General features: G+C 40.6%; 1 protein-coding gene across 9 annotated transcripts in view; it reads right to left on the reverse strand.

Moving 5' to 3' along the window:
• Positions 1–23,245, reverse strand: part of dmxl1 (Dmx-like 1) — a 204,653-nt gene that overhangs the window by 122,652 nt on the left and 58,756 nt on the right. For 6 of the 9 annotated variants that reach the window (XM_048528019.2, XM_048528017.2, XM_048528022.2 and 3 more), the window contains 7 exons: positions 20,239–20,413; positions 19,900–20,068; positions 9,915–10,124; positions 7,813–8,051; positions 6,648–7,344; positions 4,242–4,363; positions 2,508–2,597 (listed from right to left, as the gene is read on the reverse strand). In XM_048528019.2, coding sequence (XP_048383976.2) covers positions 2,508–2,597; positions 4,242–4,363; positions 6,648–7,344; positions 7,813–8,051; positions 9,915–10,124; positions 19,900–20,068; positions 20,239–20,413 — 1,702 coding nt within the window. The remainder of the gene's footprint in view (positions 1–2,507; positions 2,598–4,241; positions 4,364–6,647; positions 7,345–7,812; positions 8,052–9,914; positions 10,125–19,899; positions 20,069–20,238; positions 20,414–23,245) is intronic. The other 3 variants (XM_048528018.2, XM_048528016.2, XM_048528026.2) reach the window with 1 other exon arrangement.

Genomic DNA, 23,245 nt, shown 5'->3' on the forward strand with positions numbered 1-23,245 from the left:
GAATCAAAAACTATTCTTGTTTCTCCAGATGCAAAGTCAAAGAAAAATTAAAAAGTACCTGTACACTATTTTTGTGTTTTTTTCTGACGTGTGCGCAGTGTCTGCTATGAAAATCTAGTTTTAATCAAAACTTTTTTAGAAAAGAAATGCAAAAAACAATACTGGACAACATGGAGCAGGTAGATTCCCAGAAAGATCAAATATAAAATTAAGTTAAGTTTTTAAAAAAAAAATTCATGAGTTCAAGTTTTTATGATGGGCTGTCTTAGCATGAAGATGACAAGCATTTCTACAATAGCTGATCAGTAGAGTTCACCTGATCCTGGAACAAAGGGGCGTTCCAGTGAAGGACAGATTATCCATTCACTGAACTAAAAGGAGATGGGAATATCAAACTGGCACCAATTGCAGTCATTGTTGTCTTTCTCTCCATTCAATGACATGTACTCAAAATAGTAAGTCCAATGGAACTGAACAGGCCAAAACTGCCAGATCTGTGGGCAAGTAGGGCAGGATATCCCATGAAGCAATGTGGCTCAAGTGCAGGATTTACTTTCTTGTCTCTTCCTGTAGCAATCTGTCCCAATCAAAACTCTGGGACAAAGGAGCATTGAGGTTTGATAGACAATTAATGGTTATCTTCAACAACTTAATTTATTCATCACAATTATCAAGGCCAACGTCTCTCTACTTCACAAGAGCTTCAAAGCCTCCATGAACCATTTCTTGGTCCTCTCCCAAACACTAGACATTGTATCGAGAGAACAGGACCTAGAAAAGATGATGGTTTGTGGCTATCTGAATAACATGGTAAATTGAGCCCACTATTCTTACTTGAGAAGTTAACAAAAAAAAAATAGCTGCCCAAATTACCACATCCATTTTTGTGACTTGTCAATTAAATTCAGAATGGGGTGTGATAATGTTAAATGACAAGTCGTGGTTGAATTGCTTGCATTCTTGTCTGAAACACTAGACTGTAACCAATTCCAGGAACAAAAGTACATACCTCAATTGATACCTCAGGTGTAGAATGAAGACAATGCAACACTGTTGAAGATATTTAATTTTGAATGTGTTACTTCAATGAGGCTTCTGCTCTATCTGGTGGATGCAAAAGATCACTTGGCAACATTTTGTTGAACAGGTAAGTTTTCCTTCGTGTCTGACCATAATTCATCCCATACCCTCTGGGAATTCTCATCAGTGCTTTTTTTGAGCAAGATCACTATGTTCCAATTCCTTGCTGCATTTCCTGTAGTGCAGTAGTGACTACATTTCCGAGGATCATTGGTTGCAAAACAATGGCATAGAAACTGCAGATGCTGGAGTGAGTGATAACACAGTGTGGAGCTGGAGAAACACAGCAGGCCAGGCAACATCAGTGGAGCAGGAAAGTGTGTGTTTTGGGTCAGGACCCTTCTTCAGAGTAATGTCCATTTCTGAAGAAAGGTCCTGGCCCAAAATGTCAATTTTCCTGCTCCTCTGATGTTGCCTGGGCTGCTGTGTTCCTACAGCTCCACAGTATGTGAACTTTGGTATAGAATAAGGTTGTGTCATGTGGGCCACAAACAGAGAATCCTACCTTTACACATTTATCACAGTCACACTAATGCATTTAATTTTCCATGCATATACTGAAGCACAGAGCTGTAGAAGTAGAGGAAAAAATGGACCAAAGCTGTCCATGTTCACATGCAATGAGGGGTGAACAATATTCAGGTTTGGGCGTTTAACTGGCAAGTGACAATCATGCCTAACCAGTGCTGGGCAATGACCATCTCCAGTAAGATAGAATTGAACAATCTCCTCTTGACATTGAACAGCATTACCATTGCTAAACTTGCACACTTGCAAGAGAGTCAACACTGACCAGCAGCTCATCTGTGTCGGCCTTTGTAGATACATGAGCAGGTTGGGAGGCTAGGAAGTCTGACAGGAGTGTTTTCAACACCTGCCCACCATCTACAAGGCATAAGTCAGGAATGTGACTGAGTACTCTTCACCAGTCTGGAGCTATAAATTCCAATAACAGTCAAGAAACTCAACAGGACGACGCATTATATTTGTTTTGCAATTGTCACCTTAAACATCCATTTCTTTCATCAATGTACAGTAGCAGCAGCGTGTGCCATTTACAAGATTCACTGCAACAAATCATCCAGAAGCCTTTAATGGCACCTTCCATACCCGGTGATTTCTGCCACTCAGAAGAATGTTCTTGCACATTTACTAAGCTAGTAAATGTGCAAGAACATTGCAATCTGCAAGTCCCCCTCCAAGCAACACAACAGGAACTGAGTTACTATTCTCATACGCTGCTGGGTCAAAATCTTGGAGTCCATTGGACTCCATAGCCAATAGTACTGTGGGTGACTCTACATTACATGGACTGCAGCAGTTACGTTCACTGACTCACCACCACGTTCTAATGGGTAATTTGGTATACGTAGTCCTAGTCAGCTACACACACGTCTCATGAAAGAATTTTTAGCAAAGCTACTTACAAGCTCAGTGATTGCATCCAGTTCTATTATGCAGCCTGGTCTTGCTGTTGACTGCTGGCTTACAATATTGAAAACCTCTCCAACAAATCTCTGGTGACAAAATATGAAAAATAGGAGTATTGCTATTCAAACATTTTGTCCTTTGAAACAGCTTTCTAAAAGCACAAGAACTTCCATAAACATGTTAACATATAATATTACATCAGTTATCAAAAATCCTTGTATGTAAAAATCTCTATGCTCGAGGGAAAATAAACTGGCATTAACAAATCAGAACTTTCTTGCCTTTCCTTCCTCAAAGAAGGAATTACTGATTAACATGTTCACAAAACATACTCTTATCATATTAAAGTGTATTACAATCCATCAAGGACTGCTGAGCAAGTTGAGATCAAGCTCAGCATCATTACGAAAAGTAGTGTACAAAATGCGGAGGAATGGGATTGTGGGAGACATAGCAGTTTGGATCGGAAATTGGCTTGCTGAAAGAAGACAGAGGGTGGTAGTTGATGGGAAATGTTCATCCTGGAGACCAGTTACTAGTGGTGTACCGCAAGGGTCGATGTTGGGTCCACTGCTGTTTGTCATTTTTATAAATGACCTGGATGAGGGCACAGAAGGATGGGTTAGTAAATTTGCAGACGACACTAAAGGTCGGTGGAGTTGTGGATAGTGACGAAGGATGCTGTAGGTTGCAGAGAGACACAGATAAGCTGCAGAGCTGGGCTGAGAGGTGGCAAATGGAGTTTAATGCAGACAAGTGTGAGGTGATGCACTTTGGTAGGAGTAACCAGAAAGCAAAGTACTGGGCTAATGCTAAGATTCTTAGTAGTGTAGATGAGCAGAGAGATCTCGGTGTCCATGTACACAGATCATTCAAAGTTGCCACCCAGGTTGACAGGGCTGTTAAGAAGGCATACAGTGTTTTAGCTTTTATTAATAGAGGGATCGAGTTCCAGAACCAAAGAGGTTATGTTGCAGCTGTACAAAACTCTGGTGCGGCCGCACTTGGAGTATTGCGTACAGTTCTGGTCACCGCATTATAAGGAGGATGCGGAAGCTTTGGAAAGGGTGCAGAGGAGATTTACTCGGACGTCGCCTGGTATGGAGGGAAGGTCTTACGAGGAAAGGCTGAGGGACTTGAGGCTGTTTTCGTGAGAGAGAAAGTTGAGAGGTGGCTTAATTGAAGCATACAAAATAATCAGAGGGTTAGATAGGGTGGACAGGGAGAGCCTTTTTCCTAGGATGGTGACAGTGAGCACGAGGGGGCATAGCTATAAATTGAGGGGTGAAAGATATAGGACAGATGTCAGAGGTAGTTTCTTTGCTCAGAGAGTAGTTAAGGGTATGGAATGCTTTGCCTGCAATGGTAGTAGATTCGCCAACTTTAGATACATTCAAGTTGTCATTGGATGAGCATACGGACGTACATGGAATAGTGTAGGTTAGATGGGCTTCAGATCGGTATGACAGGTCAGCACAACATAGAGGGCGGAAAAGCCTATACTGTTCTGTAACGTAAGCCTGTAATGTTCTATGTTCTATGCAAGCGGGTAAAACGGCAAAAATCAACAGCATGAACTGCACACGTTATCTACCATGCAAGTGGCAACATTAAAATACAGACAAAAATTAACAAAATATGGCCAGAAACTGCATATACTGAAAAAATTACTTCAGGACAAATTAATATTTGCAATAGGCAAATACTGAGCACAAGGAAACTTTACTTACAGCGATTTCTGGATTGGAAAGCTCACTTAAAATCTTTTTAGCATCAATAACAGCTTGATATAATCTCAAGTAATGACCATCACTTGCCACAAAGCAAGCACTAGGAGAATTGCAATATGCGCCTGAAAAAACAACAAAATTTCAATCAGGTGCCATAAAGCATCTACAAATTGACTGCGGGAGGGGGAGGAAGTGTCAACAAGGAGCAAAATCTTTGAGAAAAAGACATAACAGTTCAAGGTAATCAGGCAGGAGCAACATGGTTTTGTCAAAGGGAATTCGTCTTTAAATTAATTTATTAGAGTCTATGAAACACTAACTTGTGCGGTGAATAAAAGGGAACCAGGAGGAGTACTGGACTTGGATTTCTGAAGCCATGTAAACAAAGGTGCTGTATTAAAAGAATATTGCCAAAATTAAAAGCTTAACCTGTTTTAAAAACTCAGTTTGTGGGGGTTAACATATTGGCATGCACAGAAAAATTAGTTGGGTATCAAGAAACAGAAGAGGGAAAAAATGGGTCTTTTTCAATCTGGCAGGATGTCAAATGGCTTTTGTTGCAGAGGCCTCAACTCTTTTTACTGCATATGAATGATTCAAATCAAGTGGCCAACAGTATGGTACCTAAATTTGCTGATGACACGAAACTAGATAGGAAACAAGTTCTGAAGAGGATGTAAACATAAATAAGGGATATAACTTTGTTGAGAGTGGACAACGATCTGGCAAACAGAGTATAACCTGAGAAAATGCAAAGTTGTCCATTTTGGAAGAAAAAAGTTATAAGCTAAATGTTGAGAGGCTGCAGAACACCAGAGGTGCTGCAAAATCTGGGTATCCTACAGCATGAATCGTAGAACATTCATACGCAGGGACAGCGACTATTCAGGAAGGCTAATAATGTAATGTTTTATTGTGAGGAGAAGTGGATCTGAGAGTGGGGAGGTTACGCTGCAGTTGTAAAACATCTCGGTGAGATTGTACCTGGAGCATTGTGTATGGAAGAAAATTAATGCTTTGGAAGCAGTTCATAGAAGATTTGCTAAAATAATACACGAATGAGTTGATTGCCTTTGAGGAAATGCTAGACATGTCCAATCTACATCCTCAGGAACCTCGCAAAGTCAGAGCTGACTTAATTGAAACATACAAGATCCTGAGGAGACTTGACTGGTTGGATGTGGGACAAATGTTTCCTCTCACAGGAAAATCCAGAAATAAGTGTCACAGTTCAAAAATAATGGATTACTTATTTAAGACAGAGTCAAGGAAAATCATATTTTCTCTTCAAGGAGTGTCTTTGGACTTCCCTCCTTCAAAAACCAGTGGATGCAGAATCTTTAAATACTTTTAAGGCAGAGATAGATTCTTGATTACAAAGGGGATGAAAAATTATTGGGGAATGCAGGAATGTAGGCTTGAGGTTAAAATCATTTAAGTCACAGTTGGCTTCTCTTGTTCTACGCCACATTCCTATGTTCTTAATGGTTTTTGTTGAAAGGATTTTCTTCAACGTTTGAAGGATGAAACTCATGTTAGCACATGTTTTGGGTTATTTGGAGAGGAAGGCTTCAAAACTACAAACAGATTTTGTTTTACAATAAATCAACAATTTTGTGCTTATTAAATGTGGCTGATGGTTCTTTTTACTCCAAGGTTAATACAGAGAGAACACAATCGGTCATCTTTGAAACCATGTAAAACAGTTACATTTATGTTGCGACCTGCATAGGAGTGGACCTAGAGAAAGATAGTGCACTCTACTCATCCCAGCTGTAACTGGGAAATTACATCAGCATTCACAATGGAAAAAAATGTTAAATTGGAAATGGGAGAGTATTAATGAGGATAGGATGACGATCGGAGGAAAGACACCTGATTTGCCTATTAAATAAAATGGCTTTGGCAGCTGCTGAGACTTTTCTAACGATGAAACGTTTATCTCAAATGATTTACAAAACACAAATCATGGCTAACAGAATTTGTGACTAGTTAAAGTTAGTACTTGTAGTGGGATTTGAGAAAGATTACGACAATGATCCGACAGGAGCTCCATGCCACAGAATTAGTTTGCATGTCCCATTTAGGTTCTAACAGCCAAGAGGCTGCATTTGGAAAAAGCAACTTTCATTCTGATCTCAAAGCATGCATTATCTTCAATTTTCTCTTCAAGACAAGTACCACCCTGACTTAGAAATATACTGTTGCTCTTTCACTGCTGCTGGTCATATCATGAAATGCTCTGCCTAAAAGCTTTGACAGCATACCTATACCAAATGGGCTGTTGGGGTTCAAGGCAACAGCTCATCACCAACTTCAAGGAAAATTAGGGATAGGTAATAAATGCTGTCCCAGCTGACAAAGTCATCACTCTGTGAGCCAATATTACAAACACGTAATACTTACCTAGACAGTAACTTGGGATTAAAGTTGGCAGCCAAGCCACATTTGAAAAGGCTGAAACATGGAGAGAATGGATTCTGGCTAACTCCGACACCCCACCAGAATACGACAATGGCCCAACTGGATCTACTCGCCAAAGAATTAGTTCACTGTATATTGCATTGGAATCCTGGAATGCTGCAGCTGTACCAATGTCCCTTTTATTTCTTGACATTGAACTATGGCATTGTGAAGTTTGAAAATTCCTGCTTTCGTTATGCAGATTTCCATCATCTGGCGTCCGTATTGCATTGTGGTAGGATGTAGTCAGCAGTAATGGCAAAACTGAATGGCAAGCTAAATCATTGAGATGAAAGCGGTGACCACAGTAACGTGATTTGTGAGATACACCAAGGACAGTTGAAAATGCAGATTCTTCTGCAAAACTGACAGCCCATTGATTCAAGGATCCATCTGCATGTTTTGAGATCATGAGTACATTAGGTGTGAAGATGCTCAATTTTAAACTACCAGATGATTTATTTTGGCCAGCAGAGATTAACATGCCAGACGTGGAATGTGTCATGCCTGGTGGCTTCAGTTTTCCTTGTTGAATAGCAAGATCTACATTTTTTGTACAGGCATACATAACAATACTCTTGCTGAGAGAGTTTGCATCTCCAGTGGGGAATGCCACAGGAATTCTCGAGGCAAATGAAACCTAGAAAACAAATTACACATTTTCAAGAGGTACAAATTAAATAACCATCTTATTTACTTGTTTCAAAGAGTCTTGATAAATGTTTATTTTGAAATCTGTAACATTGTTCTAAGTTATATGATAAGAAACAAATGAAAGTATTGTGATGAAATTTGCAGCTGTTCAAACTTCCAGTAACTTGCACGAAACAGAAAAAAAATGAAATTCCTTGAGATCACCTCTTTATATTCTCCCTAGATAATTCACTTTGATATACCTAGATTCTCTGTGCTGTCATTCAGGCATTCAAAGTAGAGCTATGACGTTAAAAATCAGAACTTACAGCTGACCATTCAATACCTGGATTTCACTCTTCTTGGAAAAAATTGTACAGAAAATGCATGTTGCACTTCTGCAACAATCATAACTTTCAATGAGTGGAAACCTAGTCCCCTGAACACAATAGTTAGAAGCAGAACGGTGTTTAACCTGCACTTGTCGAAACATCCCGGGCTGATATTCATCAAGCCAATCAACATGCCACACCAGTAGGGATCCATCCATTGGGTGGATACTAAAGAGCATGTCTGCATTCTTGTTCCATTCTGCCAACAGCATTTCAATTTTATGATCAATCATGACAGCCGATGAGGTCTTTTCTCCATTACTTCTGTCTGAATGTACAGATTGCATAAATCCTTTGCGATATTCACTGTTTTCGTCTATTTCTATAGAAAGGAATGGATGAACACAGCTTAAACTTATAAGAAGTTAAAAGTAAGGAGTTACATCCTAGTATGATTGAATATTTAATTGCTATAACACAGACATGACTTCAAATCTTGAGAACTGTACATCTGTAATTCAACTCTGAAGGATTGTCGAGTGTATTGTTTAGAAGTATTTCATTCAAATTAAAAGAAAGAACATGCATAATCCAAATAGATAATGTATTTTGACTTCTGTCAAACAGGGGGTATTCTGTTCATGACAAATACTGCTGAACCTAAACTGATTAGTACTCAGATATACAATTCTCGTTAAATAAAACTAACTGCATACACTGCAGGAAATCCTCTTTTCCCAATTCTATTAATAAGCAAATAGAATACATTTAATCTAATTCTAAACCCATGTGATGAATCACGGAGGCTTGAGGAAAACGGACAGGATTTTAAGTGATTGGTAACTTTTTGGTGATTTTTTTTTGAAGAGGTGTTGGACCAAACACAAAATGAAGTTTAAATGTGCTATAAACCAAACTGACCTGCAATCAAAGTAGCTAAAAAGAATTCTGCAGCAAGACAAAGCTAATATGTCCCAGTCTCAAAAAGTTAAACATGAAACAATGGACTGAGTAGTGTAGATCTTACAGCTGCTCCTGAGATTGCTGGCTTATTTGTAAATTTTCTTCCAGATTTTTTAGTAATTACATTCCAGTCGTGGAAGATATTCATTTTCATTCATTTTTCATTCTTTTACTGTCAAAAACGTTTCAAACAAAGGCAAGTCTTTTTTCTCCCCCCAAAAAAAGTTGCGTTAAGAATTTTCAGAAAGACTTACATCTCATTTCTAGATGTTTTAGTTATTACATTTCAGTTATATAACATTTTTGTTTTAATTCATTTTTGGTTCTTTTATAGTCCAAAACTCAAACACCCCCAAAAGAGAAACACAATTTTTATTTTCAAACCAAGTTCTGCTAACGGATCTTATGAAGAGACGGACACGGGGATGGCTCTTTTTCCCCCTTAAATTATATGCAGAGTTTTTTTTTAACATCATTGGAGGGATTTTCTAAAATCACGGAGGAGAGTGTTTTTTTAAACTGAGCTTTGTTTTCAGAGCTTTTGGCGGGGCCTCCGTGGCTCTGGAATGAGTTTATTTTTTAAAAAAGGATTTATTTCAACACAAATTCAGACACAGCTGTCCTGTTCTTTTTCGGAATAGTTTATTTATCTAGAAAGACCATGCTCTCACAAAGAAATTTTGAATTGCCAGACCATGCCTTGAGGTCATAATTGAGTGCCACTGCATTGTTAGGGACAGTGAGCAACATTTACATTGACCAAAGCAACATAAACACTGGAGCACCTCGAGAGCTAACAGGCAATTTGTGCAACCTGAGGATTAACCTAATATGGTCTGATTGTTCCTTACGCCAAGCATATTAACATTCATGTGAGTGGAAACATGCCTTATCTATGATACCGCATTCAACTTTTTGGTTTCCTGAAGATTCAAGCTATCAGATTCAGAGATCTGCACTATCACATTCATGAGTGACAACTAGTAATAGTACAGAAGATCGAAACACCTACTGTATCATTTAACAGCCGGGGAAAGATTCGTAGTGGCTAACCCTCAAATCTAATATTAAATTATAGCATTTATAGAAGTGTGCTTATTTCCAATTAAATTCTAACAGTTGATTTCAAATTGTGCACAATGGGTGTGATGCCAACAACACAATGCGGACATTTTGGTACAATGATCGATCACTTAAAGAGTCAGCTAAGATTAATATATTCAGGCTAATTAACTTGTATAAAGATCACATGCATCTTTGAACTAGCTAAAATGAACAATACCATCATCAGATTTGCCAGCCATTTGTCCATCATCTGCTACAGATTCTGGAGATTGCTGCTCCAAGTTCCTTCGTAACTGCTGTAAAAAGACCTCCATTGATAAGGTAAAATGCAATTCCTTGTTGTTTAGCCAATGAACAACAAAAGGTCCATTAGTTTCTTCATTTTCACTCAAACTCAATGAAGTGATGGAAGGCAGCAGTGGAATGTCTATTCAAACGAAAAATCAAGAAAACTTCAAAGATTGAATACTGGATAAAATAAAATCAGAAATGTAAGCATGCAAAACAAGTCAGATGCACTAAAAAAACTTCCAATGTTTGTGACAGGGATTAACTCACTTCCAATCTTACCTCTTCTTCCACTGCCTTACGATCACACCTTCTACCCTAAAGCGATCAGGCAATGTTTCCAATTCTTTATGATGAAACAAAAAGACTAGTATATCTTTGGTAAGCAACTGCAGTTAGATGCTTAGGTGGCGGTTCGTTTATAAAAAGGGTTGGTTAATAAGAATGACATGAAATCACAAAACTCACCATGTGCCAAATCCTGATTTATATCTGAATTATATAATGCATGACCAATGATTGAGTCAGTCAGGATTGTATTCATTGGAGTTAAGAATGGGGTGGAGGGGACAATCTCATAGAATCCTATAGAATTCTAAGAGGACTAGACAGGGAGGGTGCTCCTGACAATTGGTGGTGGTGGTGGAGGAAAGAGTCCCCAAGACTTTGAGGACTGAGATGCAGAGAAATTTCTTTATCTAGAAAGTGATGAGCTTGTGGAATTTACTACCACAGAAGAGTGGCTAAGATCAAAATATAGCGTTTTCAAGAAGCAGGTAGATACAGCTTGTATAACCAAAAGAGATCAAGGGTTATGAGGGGATGCTCGTTTAGGAAATTGAAGTCAATGATCAGCCATGACCATACTGAGTGACAGAACAGGCGTGTGGAGTCAAATGACATACTCCTATCTTGAATGAATTCACATCGATCCATTCAGGGTTTCTAATGTTATCAATATTCAAAGCAGTTGTCCTTTACACAACATTCCTCACCGGAGGAGCACAAAGACCAGTTTCCCATATTTCATTAAAATATCCAAATATTCACAATATATACATGTACATATGAAACAATCACAAAGAATGCTGGAGGAACGCTGGTCTGGTAGCATCTGTGAAAGAGACAGTTAACATTACTAGTCTGGTCTGACTTTTGTTTAGAATCTCAGAAGAGTTGTACTTGACTCAAAATATGAACTGTTGCTAGATCTGTTGAGTTTCTCCGATATTTTGTGTTTGTTTCAGATTTCCAGCATACATAAGGTTTGAATATTGGAATACATGTACAATTACAAAATTTGACAACAACAAACTTGGATATGTGGCAAACAGTAAATATGATTAACTCAATTGCACAGAACATGAATAAACAACAGAAATGGCAGACAACTGGTGGATGGAATTTAACAGATCGAAATGCAAGTTGTTGCATTTAGGCAAACGATGGGAAGGTACAGTATAGGCTGAATGACAATATTCTAAGGAATACTAAGGGAAATGGGGAGATGAGGCTCCATTAGCACAGGTCCTTGAAGGTGACAAGACATATGGAGGGGTACTCAGTAAAGTATTACTACATCAACTTCATCTTTTCACAGGATAATCATTTCATGAAGGCTGTCTGAGCCTCAAGTATTGTTCCTTATGATACTCCACTAATGGGAGTCCACAAACATGAGAAGAAACTACGTATTCCTACACTGTTTATTATGTGTTAGCCAATCATTAATCCATATTAATATATAAACTCTTATCTGATATGCTTCAACCTTTCTAACAAAGAAGTGCAATCTTCACACACATTTCTTTCAATTGCTTATTCTTCTTGGCCACTTCAATATTTAGTTCTGGGAGATTTAATGTGTGTTTCTCAGTTCAAAACAGATTAAAGTAATTTAGCTTCCCTGTCATCTCTCATTCCCTCCTGATAAATTCATGTAACTCTGCCATAGCAGACACAAATTTTCCATCCAAACCTCTCCCTTTTACGTGCGAATAAAAGCTTTGAGTTGGTTTAGATTTTTTGCTACATTGCATTCACATTCTGTTTTCCTGTCATTAGTTTCTAGTTTGCCTTTTGATGTATTCCACGAAGTTCAATGTTTAGAATTACTGCTTATTTGGCAAATTTATAAGCTTTTTTATTTAAAATCACACTTCAATCCTGAACTTTAATCTTGTTTGAATGACCTTTTTTGAGTTTATTATTTGAAGGAATGTAGAGTTGCTGCTAGTCATGTGATCATTCTTTAAGAATGATTGTCTATATACAATCATGCCTTTCAATGCACTCTCCCACTTCAGCTGATTTGTGCCTCAATCCATCATAAGTTAACATCTTTGAAAGTAAAGTAAATCATTCTGAAACAATGTAAAATATGATGATGTTTGGGTCAGTCATCAAGAAATTCTTTTACAAGATTGTTAATTAACCTTTTTTTTACACTATATACTATTAGATCTAAAACAGCATGCCCTTCAGTTGGTTCCTCAACACAATGTTCTAGAAAACCCATTCCCAACACTCCAGAAACCTGTCTTCCATATCTTTGATGCTCATTTGGCTAACCCATCGTATGTGCTGATTAAAGTTAACTATAATAATAGCTTTGACCGTGCTAAGTATTGCCGTTGTCTCATGATTAATATCATGCCAAATACGACCACTATCTTTTGATAGGCTATGAACAGCTCCAATTAATGTAATAAGCGCCTTTCTATGACTTGGCTTGACTCAGGAAGATACCACATATGGTTCTTGTGATTTCCGATCCTTCCTTAACAATGTGCTGATCCTATACTTTAGCATCAGTGCATCTCCACCTGCTTTGCCTTCTAGCCTGCCCTTCTTGAAAACTGAATATTCTTGAATATTCAGTTGCCAGTCATGGTCATTGTGCAGTTGTGTTTCTGTAATCACAACATATCTCTAACTTACGTTTACATCTATCTTCTTGCAAATGCTACGTACAGACAGAGTGTCCTTAACTTGTATTTTCTGGCATGATCCGCTTTCAAAGCATACTCTCTGCCTAGCTTTATTTATCCAGTCTTTTCATCTCTACAGCATCTTTTTAGCTTCTTGTCACCAACTTCACTTCCTTCGAATTTGGGTCATACCTCAGCTTGTTAGTGGATTGTCATTCTAATTTAAACCAGCACTAGCAAATCTGCCTACGAGGATATTACCATAGTAGTGTTAAGGTCTCAGCCACACAAGCTTGTCGAGGTCCTGCCCGCAACAAAGTCTGTCACAATCCCTCAAAAATATGCCATCCTCCTCCTACACCAGTTCAACAGCCACTCATTCAATCAATGCATCCTCTTATTCTTATGCTTATTAACATGCAAGACTGGGGGATCCATGAGATTATTGCTCAAGGACTTCCCTTAAATTTCACTCAATTCTGAAATCTGTCTTACTTCATCCCTTTTCATAATTTATGTGCATGCCGATGTGGACTACAACCTCTGGCTGAACCCTTCCCGAGAAGGATGATCTGCAGTCACCATGACATCTTTGACCCTGTCAATCAGGGAGGTGACACACCATCCCGGATAACAAAGTGTGAAGCTGGATGAACACAGCAGGCCAAGCAGCATCTTAGGAGCACAAAAGCTGACGTTTCGGGCCTAGACCCTTCATCAGAAAAGGGGGATGGGGAAAGATGTGGGGAGGCGGACTGAAGATGGACAGAGGAGAAAATAGGTGGAGAGGAGAGTATAGGTGGGGAGGTAGGGAGGGGATTGGTCAGTCCCGGGAGGACGGACGGACAAGTCAAGGAGGCAGGATGAGGTTAGTAGGTGGGAAATGGAGGTGCGGCTTGAGGTGGGAGGACAGGATAGGTGAGAGGAAGAACATGTTAGGGAGGCAGGAACGAGCTCGGCTGGTTTTGGGATGCAGTGGGGGGAGGGCAGATTTTGAAGCTTGTGAAGACCACATTGATACCATTGGGCTGCAGGGTTCCCAAGCGGAATATGAGTTGCTGTTCCTGCAACCTTCGGGTGGCATCATTGTGGCACTGCAGGAGGCACAGGAGGGACATGTCATCTAAGGAATGGGAGGGGGAGTTAAAATAGTTCGCAACTGGGAGGTGCAGTTGTTTATTGCGAACCGAGCGAAGGTGTTCTAACCTTATCCCGCCTCCTTGACCTGTCCGTCCTCCCCGGACTGACCTATCCCCACCCTACCTCCCCACCTATAAGACCTCAAAGCGGTCCCCAAGCCTCCGCTTGGTTTCCCCAATGTAGAGGAAGCCACAATGGGTACGGTGGTTACAGTATACCACATTGGCAGATGTGCAGGTGAACATCTGCTTGATATGGAAAATCATCCTGGGGCCTGGGATGGAGGTGAGCGAGGAGGTTTGGGGGCAAGTGTAGCATTTCCTGCGGTTGCAGTGGAAGGTCCTGGGTGTGGTGGGGTTGGAGGAGAGTGTGGAGCGGACCAGGGAGTCCTGGAGAGAGTGATCTCTCCGGAAGGCAGACAAGCGTGGGGATGGAAAAAAGTCTTGGGTGGTGGGGTCAGATTGTAGATGGCGGAAGTGTCGGAGGATGATGCGTTGTATCCGGAGGTTGGTGGGGTGGTGTGAGAGGATGAAGGGGATTCTCTTTGGGCTGTTATTGCGGGGGCGGGGTGTGAGGAATGTGTGGCGGTAAATGCGGGAGACACTGTCAAGGGCGTTCTCGACCACTGCGGGGAGGGGGGGGCGGAATGTTGCAGTCCTTGGGGAACGCGGACATCTGGGATGCACAGGAGTGGAATGCCTCATCCTGGGAGCAGATGCGGTGGAGGTGAAGAAGTTGGGAATAGGGGATGCAATTTTTGCAGGAGGGTGGGTGGGAGGAGGTGTATTCTAGGTAGCCGTGGGAGTCAGTGGGCTTGAAATGGACGTCAGTTTCTAGCCGGTTGCCTGAGATGGAGACAGAGGGGTCCAGGAAGCTGAGGAATGTTTTGGAGATGGCCCAGGTGAACTTGAGGTTGAAGTGGAAGGTGTTGGTGAAGTGGATGAACTGTTCGAGCTCCTCTTGGGAGCAAGAGGTGGCGCCGATACAGTCATCCATGTAACGGAGGAAGAAGTGGGGTTTGGGGCCTGTACAGGTGTGGAAGAGGGACTGTTCCACATAATCTACAAAGAGGCAGGCACAGCTTGGGCCCATGCGGGTACCCATGGCCACCCCCTTTGTCTGTATGAAGTGGGAGGAATCGAAAGAGAAGTTCTTGAGGGTGAGGACAAGGTCGGCTAGGTGGATGAGGGTGTCGGTGGAGGGGGACTGGTCGGGCCTGCGGGACAGAAAGAAGCGGACGGCCTTGAGGCCATCTGCATGAGGAATGCAGGTGTACAGGGACTGGACGTCCATGGTGAAAATGAGGTGTTGGGGCCCAGGGAACTGGAAGTTCTGGAGGAGTTGGAGGGCGTGGATGGTGTCATGGATGTAGGTGGGGAGTTCCTGGATCAAGGGGGAGAAAACGGAGTCCAGATAGGTGGAGGTGAGTTCGGTGGGGCAGGAGCAGGCGGAGACAATGAGTCGACCAGGGCAGGCGGGTTTGTGGATTTTGGGAAGGAGATATAAGCTGGCAGTACGGGGTTGGGGAACAATAAGGTTAGAGGCTGTGGGTGGGAGGTCACTTGAGGTGATGAGGTCATGGGTGGTATTGGAGATGATGGTTTGGTGCTCGGGGGGGGTGGGGTCATGATCAAGGGGGCGGCAGGAGGTGTCCGAGAGTTGGCGTTTGGCCTCGGTGATGTAGAGGTCAGTGCGCCATACTACAACTGCGCCTCCCTTGTCTGCAGGTTCAGAAACACCAGTCTGATCCTTTCACTACAGAATCCACTATCACTACTGGTATTGCATTCTTCTTCCTCCTCTGAACTGCAGAGTTGGTCATTGTACCATGGGCATGGCTCTAGCTCCACTCAAGGATCCACCATTTCTCTGGTTTCCAAAATGCAATGTATGTTCGCAAGCAAGATACACTCCGAACTCCTACAGTGCCTGCCTTGTTTACTTAGGCTGATTCGCTCTGCTTGTAAACTTCTCAAGTGTGCTATGACCATCTGCCTCTCCATCCTACATACGTAGTCCTTTGTCTGGGGATACTTAACAACAGCTCCAGCCACTGCTCAAGTTTCAAAACTTTCAAAAGGTTACATCACACTTAGTGCTTCAGACCTTCAACCCCATGACTCTAAACAAAAGACTATTTGTTGTTTTTCGAGTAATTGAGAACTTACTACAAAAATTTGGCAAGCTATTTTGCAGAAAGAAAGAAAAGAACTGTACTTTAAAAATATTCCATAATTTCACATCCGTCACCTGAGGCTGATAATTCTCAAGTCATATAGCCCTCAGAAAACAATTCCCCTGACATTTGTCAAAAAAGGGTAGGTCCCAATTTTAAAACATGATCCATTATTTCTGAACTCACGACTAAGAAGAAACATCCTTTCCACATCCACCTTGTCAAGATTATTCATGATCTTATGCACTTCAATCACATTCAGCATTGTCCAACTTATCCCAATAACAGTCTAGTTGTTGCAATTTATTAAATAAGTGTCCTTGAATAACCTCCAATGCACTTGAATCCTTCCAGAAGCAGGGGAAAACTGAAAATAGTATTCAAGCTGTGCTCTCACCAATGCCCTAAATTACTGAAGCAACACATTATTACTTTAACGCTAACTTGATAGTACGTACACTTTTAGTTAGGGCTGAGAAGAGGAGAAATTTCTTCACCCAAAGAGTGGTGAGCCTGTGGAATTATCTGCCCCAGAAAGCAGGTGAAGCCTAAATCCTCAATGTTTACAAGGAGTTAAATATAATTTGATCTTTTTCGCCTAAAAGGGTATGGGGAGGCGGAGGGGGGGGGGGGGGGGGGAGGAGAAACGGAACAAAAACAGTAGAGGACTGAAGGATCAGCCGTAATCATGCTGAATTGTGGAGCAGGTTCAAAGGACAGATTTGCCTCATCCTGCTCCTAGTTTTAGTATTTATATGATCAATGCCTCTAGTAATTAAATAATAAAACCTCATTAGTCTTCTTGACCATGCGGCATATCTGTATGCTAACTCATGCAGTAGAACATCTAAATCCTTCATGCATTTCATGTTATGGGGCACTATCACCATGCTAAGCCGGCCAGACTTTGAAAAAATCTGGCAATTCATGACTTGGCATCCATGACATGCTGTGGTAGCTGTACTCCAGCACAATCTTCAACCTCATGGTCAAGCATATCCTCCGCTCAACCATTATCACTGAGCTAGGGGATCAAGCCTGGGTGAACTGTGCAACTGTTAATGCCAGAAGCAGCATTCAAACAGCATTCCATTAAAATGAGGTGTCAACCTGGTGAAGTTACCAAACAGGACTACTTGTCGGCCAAACAGTATACACAGCAAGTGACAGACAGAGTTCAAATCAGCCCGCAACCAACGGAACAGATCTAAGCTCTGCAGTCCTGCCACGTCCAGTCATGAATGGTAGTGGACAATCAAACACACTGGAGGTGACTCCACTAATAATCCCATCCTCCATGATGGAAGATCTTAGTACATCTGTGCAAAAGAGAAGGCTGAAGCATGAGCAGTAACGTTCAGCCAGATGTGTCGAATGGATAATCTACCTCACCCTCCTCTTGTAGGCCTCAGCATTAGGGATACTAGTCTTCAGCCATTTCAATTCACTCCACATGATATCACGAAGCTGTAGTTATAGACACTGGATACTGCAAAGGTTATGACTCCTGACGACATTCCAGCAATAATACTGAAGACGAGTGCTCCAGAACTTGCTGTTCCCCTAGTCAAGCTCTTCCAGTACAGTTACAACACTGGCATCTAACTGACAGTGGCAAATTGCGCAGGTACGTCCTGTGCACAAAAAGCAGGACAAATCCAAAATGGGCAATAACCACCCCATCGATCCATCACCAGATAAATGATGGAAGGCATCATCAGTGCTATCAAGCAGCACCTGCTCAGCAATCGCTCACTGATGCCCAGCTTCAATTCTACCAAGGCCACTCAGCTCCTGATCTCAGTATAGCCTTGGTTAGCCTTGGTGAATAGCCAAGGTATATTTCCAAGGGTAGGGGAGTCTAAAACTAGAGGGCGGAGACTTGGTGGGGGGGGTGGGGGGAGTAAGATTTTAAAAAAGGGTCCTGAGGGGCAACTTTTTTCACAAGAAGGTATTATGTATATCAATTGAACTTCCACAAAAAAGTGGTGGAAGCAGATCCAATTGTGATATTTAAAAGGCATCTGGGTGGGTACGTGAATAGAAAGGCTTTAGAAGGATATGGGCCAAATGCTGAAAAGTGGAACTTTCCCTATAAGAAAGGATTGGGTATTCAGCTGAAAAGAATTTAGGCTATCTGGTCAGTATGGAAGAATCGGATAGAAGGGCCTGTTTCTTGCTGTACATCTCTTAAAAACAGGGACATTTAAATGGCAACAATATTTAATTATTAAAAGCAAGCAGCATATATTTACTAGTAACACTCTGGAAGTGATTCAATGCCAATTATTAACTTAAGCTACAAAAACAACGTTGCTGGAAAAGCTCCGCAGGTCTGGCAGCATCTGTGAACGAAAAATCAGAATTAATGTTTTGGCTCCAGTGACCCTTCACTGTTCTGAGGAAGGGTAACCAAAGCTGAAATGTTAAACTCTGGTATTTCCTTCACGGATGCTGCCAGACTCGCTGAGCTTTTCCAGCAACATTCTTTTTGTTCCTGATTTACAGCATCCGCAGTTCTTTCGGTTTTTATTAACTTTAGTTAACTCATTTTGTGCCATTTGATCACAGTTTCTATCCCTATTAGATTTTAATAGGCTAATATCTTCCATTCAAATACAGTATTCCTTTAATACAGTAAGTTGGTCCTTGACATTTTACAGGAGGTCTGCATCAAATTTTATTCGATAAATTAGGAGATAAACACAGACGAAAACAAGAAGGATCATGTTAAAGTTGGACTAAGACAAATATTGTGAATTCAAATGCATTAATTTTAGATGGCTAAAGCTACATCTCCAATAGTGGAGTGATTGAAAGAGGATGTGAAAGTGCCTAGAATTCAAGCAGTGGAGAGATTTTGCAACTTTTTCGGACTGGACAGCTAAATGGAATTAAGGAATGACCAAGCCACAGAGGGGTTTGAAAATGATTAAGAATTCTAAAACTAAGGCATTGTTGGAGTGGGAGTCAATGTAGGTCGTGAGTAAAGAAATGAGGGGAGTTTGGAGAGAGTTAGGATGTGGACAACAGAGTTTTGGATGAGTTTAAATTTAATCAGGATGGAAGATGGAGCTCAGACAGGCGATTATTCAAATTGCCAGGTGTGTGACAATAGGCCAAGATGTGTAGGTGCAAGCAAACAGTATTGCTACATAGGCAGAAATTTACCTCTGGGTCAGATATAAAACTAAGGATCTGAATAATCTGGTTCAGCAGAAAGCAACAATTGCCATTTGAAAGAAAAACAAACATTTGTGGATAGAAAGCTCTAGTCTAGTGACTCTTCAGAACTAGAACTGTCCTGGAAACACTAACAATGCTTTTTCTCCTCAGATGTTGCCAGGCCTGCTGAGTTTCTGAAGCAATTTATGTTTTGTTTCAGATTTCTAGCATCATAGTTTTGACTTATTTTAGTTGCCAACATCAAGTCAGAGATTGACCGTGGGATTGATATCAAGTTAGATTAAATTTTTACTTGTCAGCATCTGGTGATGGATAAGCAGTTGCCAATTAAGAGATTAAAGGAAGGGTGAATAGTAGTAATGGTAAGGTACATCTGAATGCTAACATTTACTACTCAGTAATTATTCATAGCTGTAAAATAGAATACATTTGCAACTGGCCTTTAAAAAATCTCTTGGGATACAAAGACGCAGCTTCCTCACCTGTTGCTGGATTAATACTGGCTGCTATGTGAAAGTGGCAGAGTGAATTCGCATGTAGAGGTGAATTTCTATGAACTTCATGTGCATCCTGCTGATGGGGTAAATATCCACTGTGTGCAATAAGACCAGACGATCTCCTCCTCCCTATACGAAAGGATCTGATATTCAGCTGAAAAGAAACAAAAATAAAACATTAACAGCAAAATTTCTGAACAAAAGCATTTTTGTTAGGTATTAACACGGTGATTACAGTTTACTAGAACATTTTCCGTCCCTTCAGAGGGAAGTGCTGAGAATTCATTATTGTAAACTTTCTCACACCTCTAAGGCATTCCATACCTTTTCCCGATTGGAAGCGTTCCTCTTCAGGTTGTTGGTTGAGAAGACAGATTCAGACCACTGAGTGTGGCCTTCTCCAGAAAGCAAAGTATCGCTTGGAAGTAAAGTCTCTGCCCATAACCGACACACATTGTCCTTGCAACAGGTCAACAGAACATTACACGTGAGACCCCTGCTATGAAGGAAAAGTCAGGAACTCAAATTAGATCAATTACTGAGACTATCTCACATCCAACTTTTGAAGAGGGCATAAACTACGATTGAAAATACTGCAAATTCTATGAGGTTGAAATCAACGTTTACCAACGTACTGGCCACCAGCAATATGTTACATTTATGTGGCTAACAGCAAATCAGAAGCTACCGATTTTGTTTTGAATGGTAGAAAATGTTTTATAGGTACTATTTAGTATCTATAGTATGAGCTCATATTTACACAACATAAGCTTTTCCAAGTTTACGTCATTTGTGCTTTCTTTTAGCTCACTCAGATAAATGGCATGTGCTACAATTGATAAATTCATGCCCTAATATCAATATTGGATTAAACAGAAAGTAGGTGAACTCTGTCACTGAATGGTGGTATAGGCTCTTTAACTAAAATAAAAAGTTCAAATATATTACACAATATGCTAAGGAACAACACTAGATACAGTTGCAGATTCCCTGGATTACCTAAGCATCAGGCAGGCGTGTTAACGCTATACAATATTCTGTGACTGTTCCAATACCACCAGATATAAATAAGAAGATAGTTGCTTGGTAGTACGGAACATAAATATTGCTGAAAAGAAGCATGTTGACAAAGCTTTTTGCCTTTCATTCATCGGAACCAAGACAGGCATACCGAATTTTGAACAATCACAAGAAATTTAAGTTACATGAGAAAAGGGTTTGCTGTCTGCTACCCAAAATACCTTACAACCCTAATCAATATCATGGAGAAAGCAATTAGCAAATATGGACTCCTAAGTAATTCAATAAAGATATCAGGGCCACCCAGTCATGGAACATGACCTAACAGCAGACATTTTGTTTTGAATTTAAGTACAATAGGTTGAGCACTGTGCATACTCTATTTATTATGAATTGTCCAAAAGCGTGTCTGATTTGATTGACTCATTGTTGGGGATATGGCTTAAGTATCTGGAATTGCACACAATCAAATTCAAGCATAATACTGCACAATTGTATGATGGACAATGTTCTTTGGGCTGATGAATGGAAATTACCTCTTCTGCCATCAATGCATAGTCGTAGCTTGAAACAGCCTGGTTACACATTGTTCAAAAATCAGTGCATGAATTTCATTGCTGATACAATGTCAGTTATGTCCATTCCACTTACTGATCAAATCAAACAGCATGTCTCTTCAGTTGCTCGTAATAAGCAGAGATGCACTCAACCAGTCCATCCTTATAAACCCACAGATGTTAGATATGGTTCCTTGATTGTTCAGCAAGTGTTACCCAATAGTGAATGCACAAAAAAAATGAACAACAAATTCAGAAAATAAATTAGGCTTCTCAAGTGGCCCACTTACACTTTCTAGAAGCAACATACATCCATATGCAGGGAGCCATGTACTGCAAGAAAAGGAATGACTTCAAGTCTTCCACCTTTTGTTTTTGAATTACCTGGAAGCATGAAGAGCCTACATTGTCTGTTTCTTTGTCAATAGCAATTTCTCTGCCGTAGCTAGAATCCTACAACAATACAGTACAGAAGAAGCCTTTGCCCACTGCGTCTCTATCAGTAAAAAATACATTATGGCTACACTGTCCCACAGTCTTGAACTTTAAGATGTTTCAAGTGACCATTCAAATAGTTTTAATGCTTGAGGTTTCTCACTTTATCTAGACTCCCAGGAGGGCATTCCAGGCCCTTACTGCTCTCTGGTTTTAAAAACAAAAGCCTTTCCTCAAATCCCCTCTGAACCTCTGCCTTTCATGTCCAGTTTACAACCCCTTGTTTCTAACCATTCCACTAAGGGGAACAGCTGTTTTCTATCCACCATGATCATGCCCCTTTAGCCTTGTACACCTTGATCAGGTCCTCTTACAAATTCCTCTGCTCCAAAGAAAATAACCCAAGCTTATCCAGCCTCTCACCAGAAACGCTCCAACCCAGGCAACATCCTGATCAATCTCTCTGTACTCCAAGTGCAATAATCATTTCACTCCTCCAATGACCAGAACCGCGCACACTACTCCAGCTGTGGCCTAAATGAACTTGTGCACAGCTCTAACATGACCTTCTTGCTCCTATGATCTATGCCTCAACTGATAAAGGCAAACAGCCTATGAACCTTCTTAAATTGCCAACCAATCAGTACCCTTTTGTCCTTCAGTTAAATTTTTGTGCGCATTGGAAACCCAGAGTTCTTCCATTTGTCCTGTTGAGTGTAAGACAAAAAAACTTCTGCAAGATGTCATTAGCATTGCTGAAGAGAGTGGAAAGTAGTGGCACAATTTAAAGCCATACCGTGAAAAATAACACTGCTATGTGATGTTAGGTTCCAGAGTTTAGAAGAAGGGGGCTCACTGGGAAAAGTCACTGATAGGTGTTAAATATAAACTATTGGATAGGAAAGATAAGCTCAATACCGAACAAAAACAAATCCCAAAGAATTGCGGATGCTGGAAATCAAAATCAAAAATAGCTGGAAAAAAATCCAACAGGTCCGGCAGCATCTGCAGACAGGAAACATAGGGAATGTTTTAGTTCTGAATTTCTGAAGAGGGGTCACTAGATCCAAAACGTTAGCTCTGCTTTCTCTCCATAGATGCTGCCAAACTGCCGAGTTTTTCCAGCAATTTTTGGCTTTGTTATCAGCTCAAAATTACTTTATATTTAAGAAAACACGGTGGTACAAGATAATTTGTCAAATGAAAAATAAACTGAAAACATGCTGACACAATTGCCTTTTGGAGTCATTTGTAGAGCAACAATGGAGAAAAAAATTCAAGGCCTTGTGAAATACAGTTTTCTTTTTCAGTCTCAAACT

Source organism: Stegostoma tigrinum, chromosome 3 (assembly GCF_030684315.1).
Source record: "Stegostoma tigrinum isolate sSteTig4 chromosome 3, sSteTig4.hap1, whole genome shotgun sequence".
NCBI classification, from domain to species: Eukaryota; Metazoa; Chordata; class Chondrichthyes; order Orectolobiformes; family Stegostomatidae; genus Stegostoma; species Stegostoma tigrinum.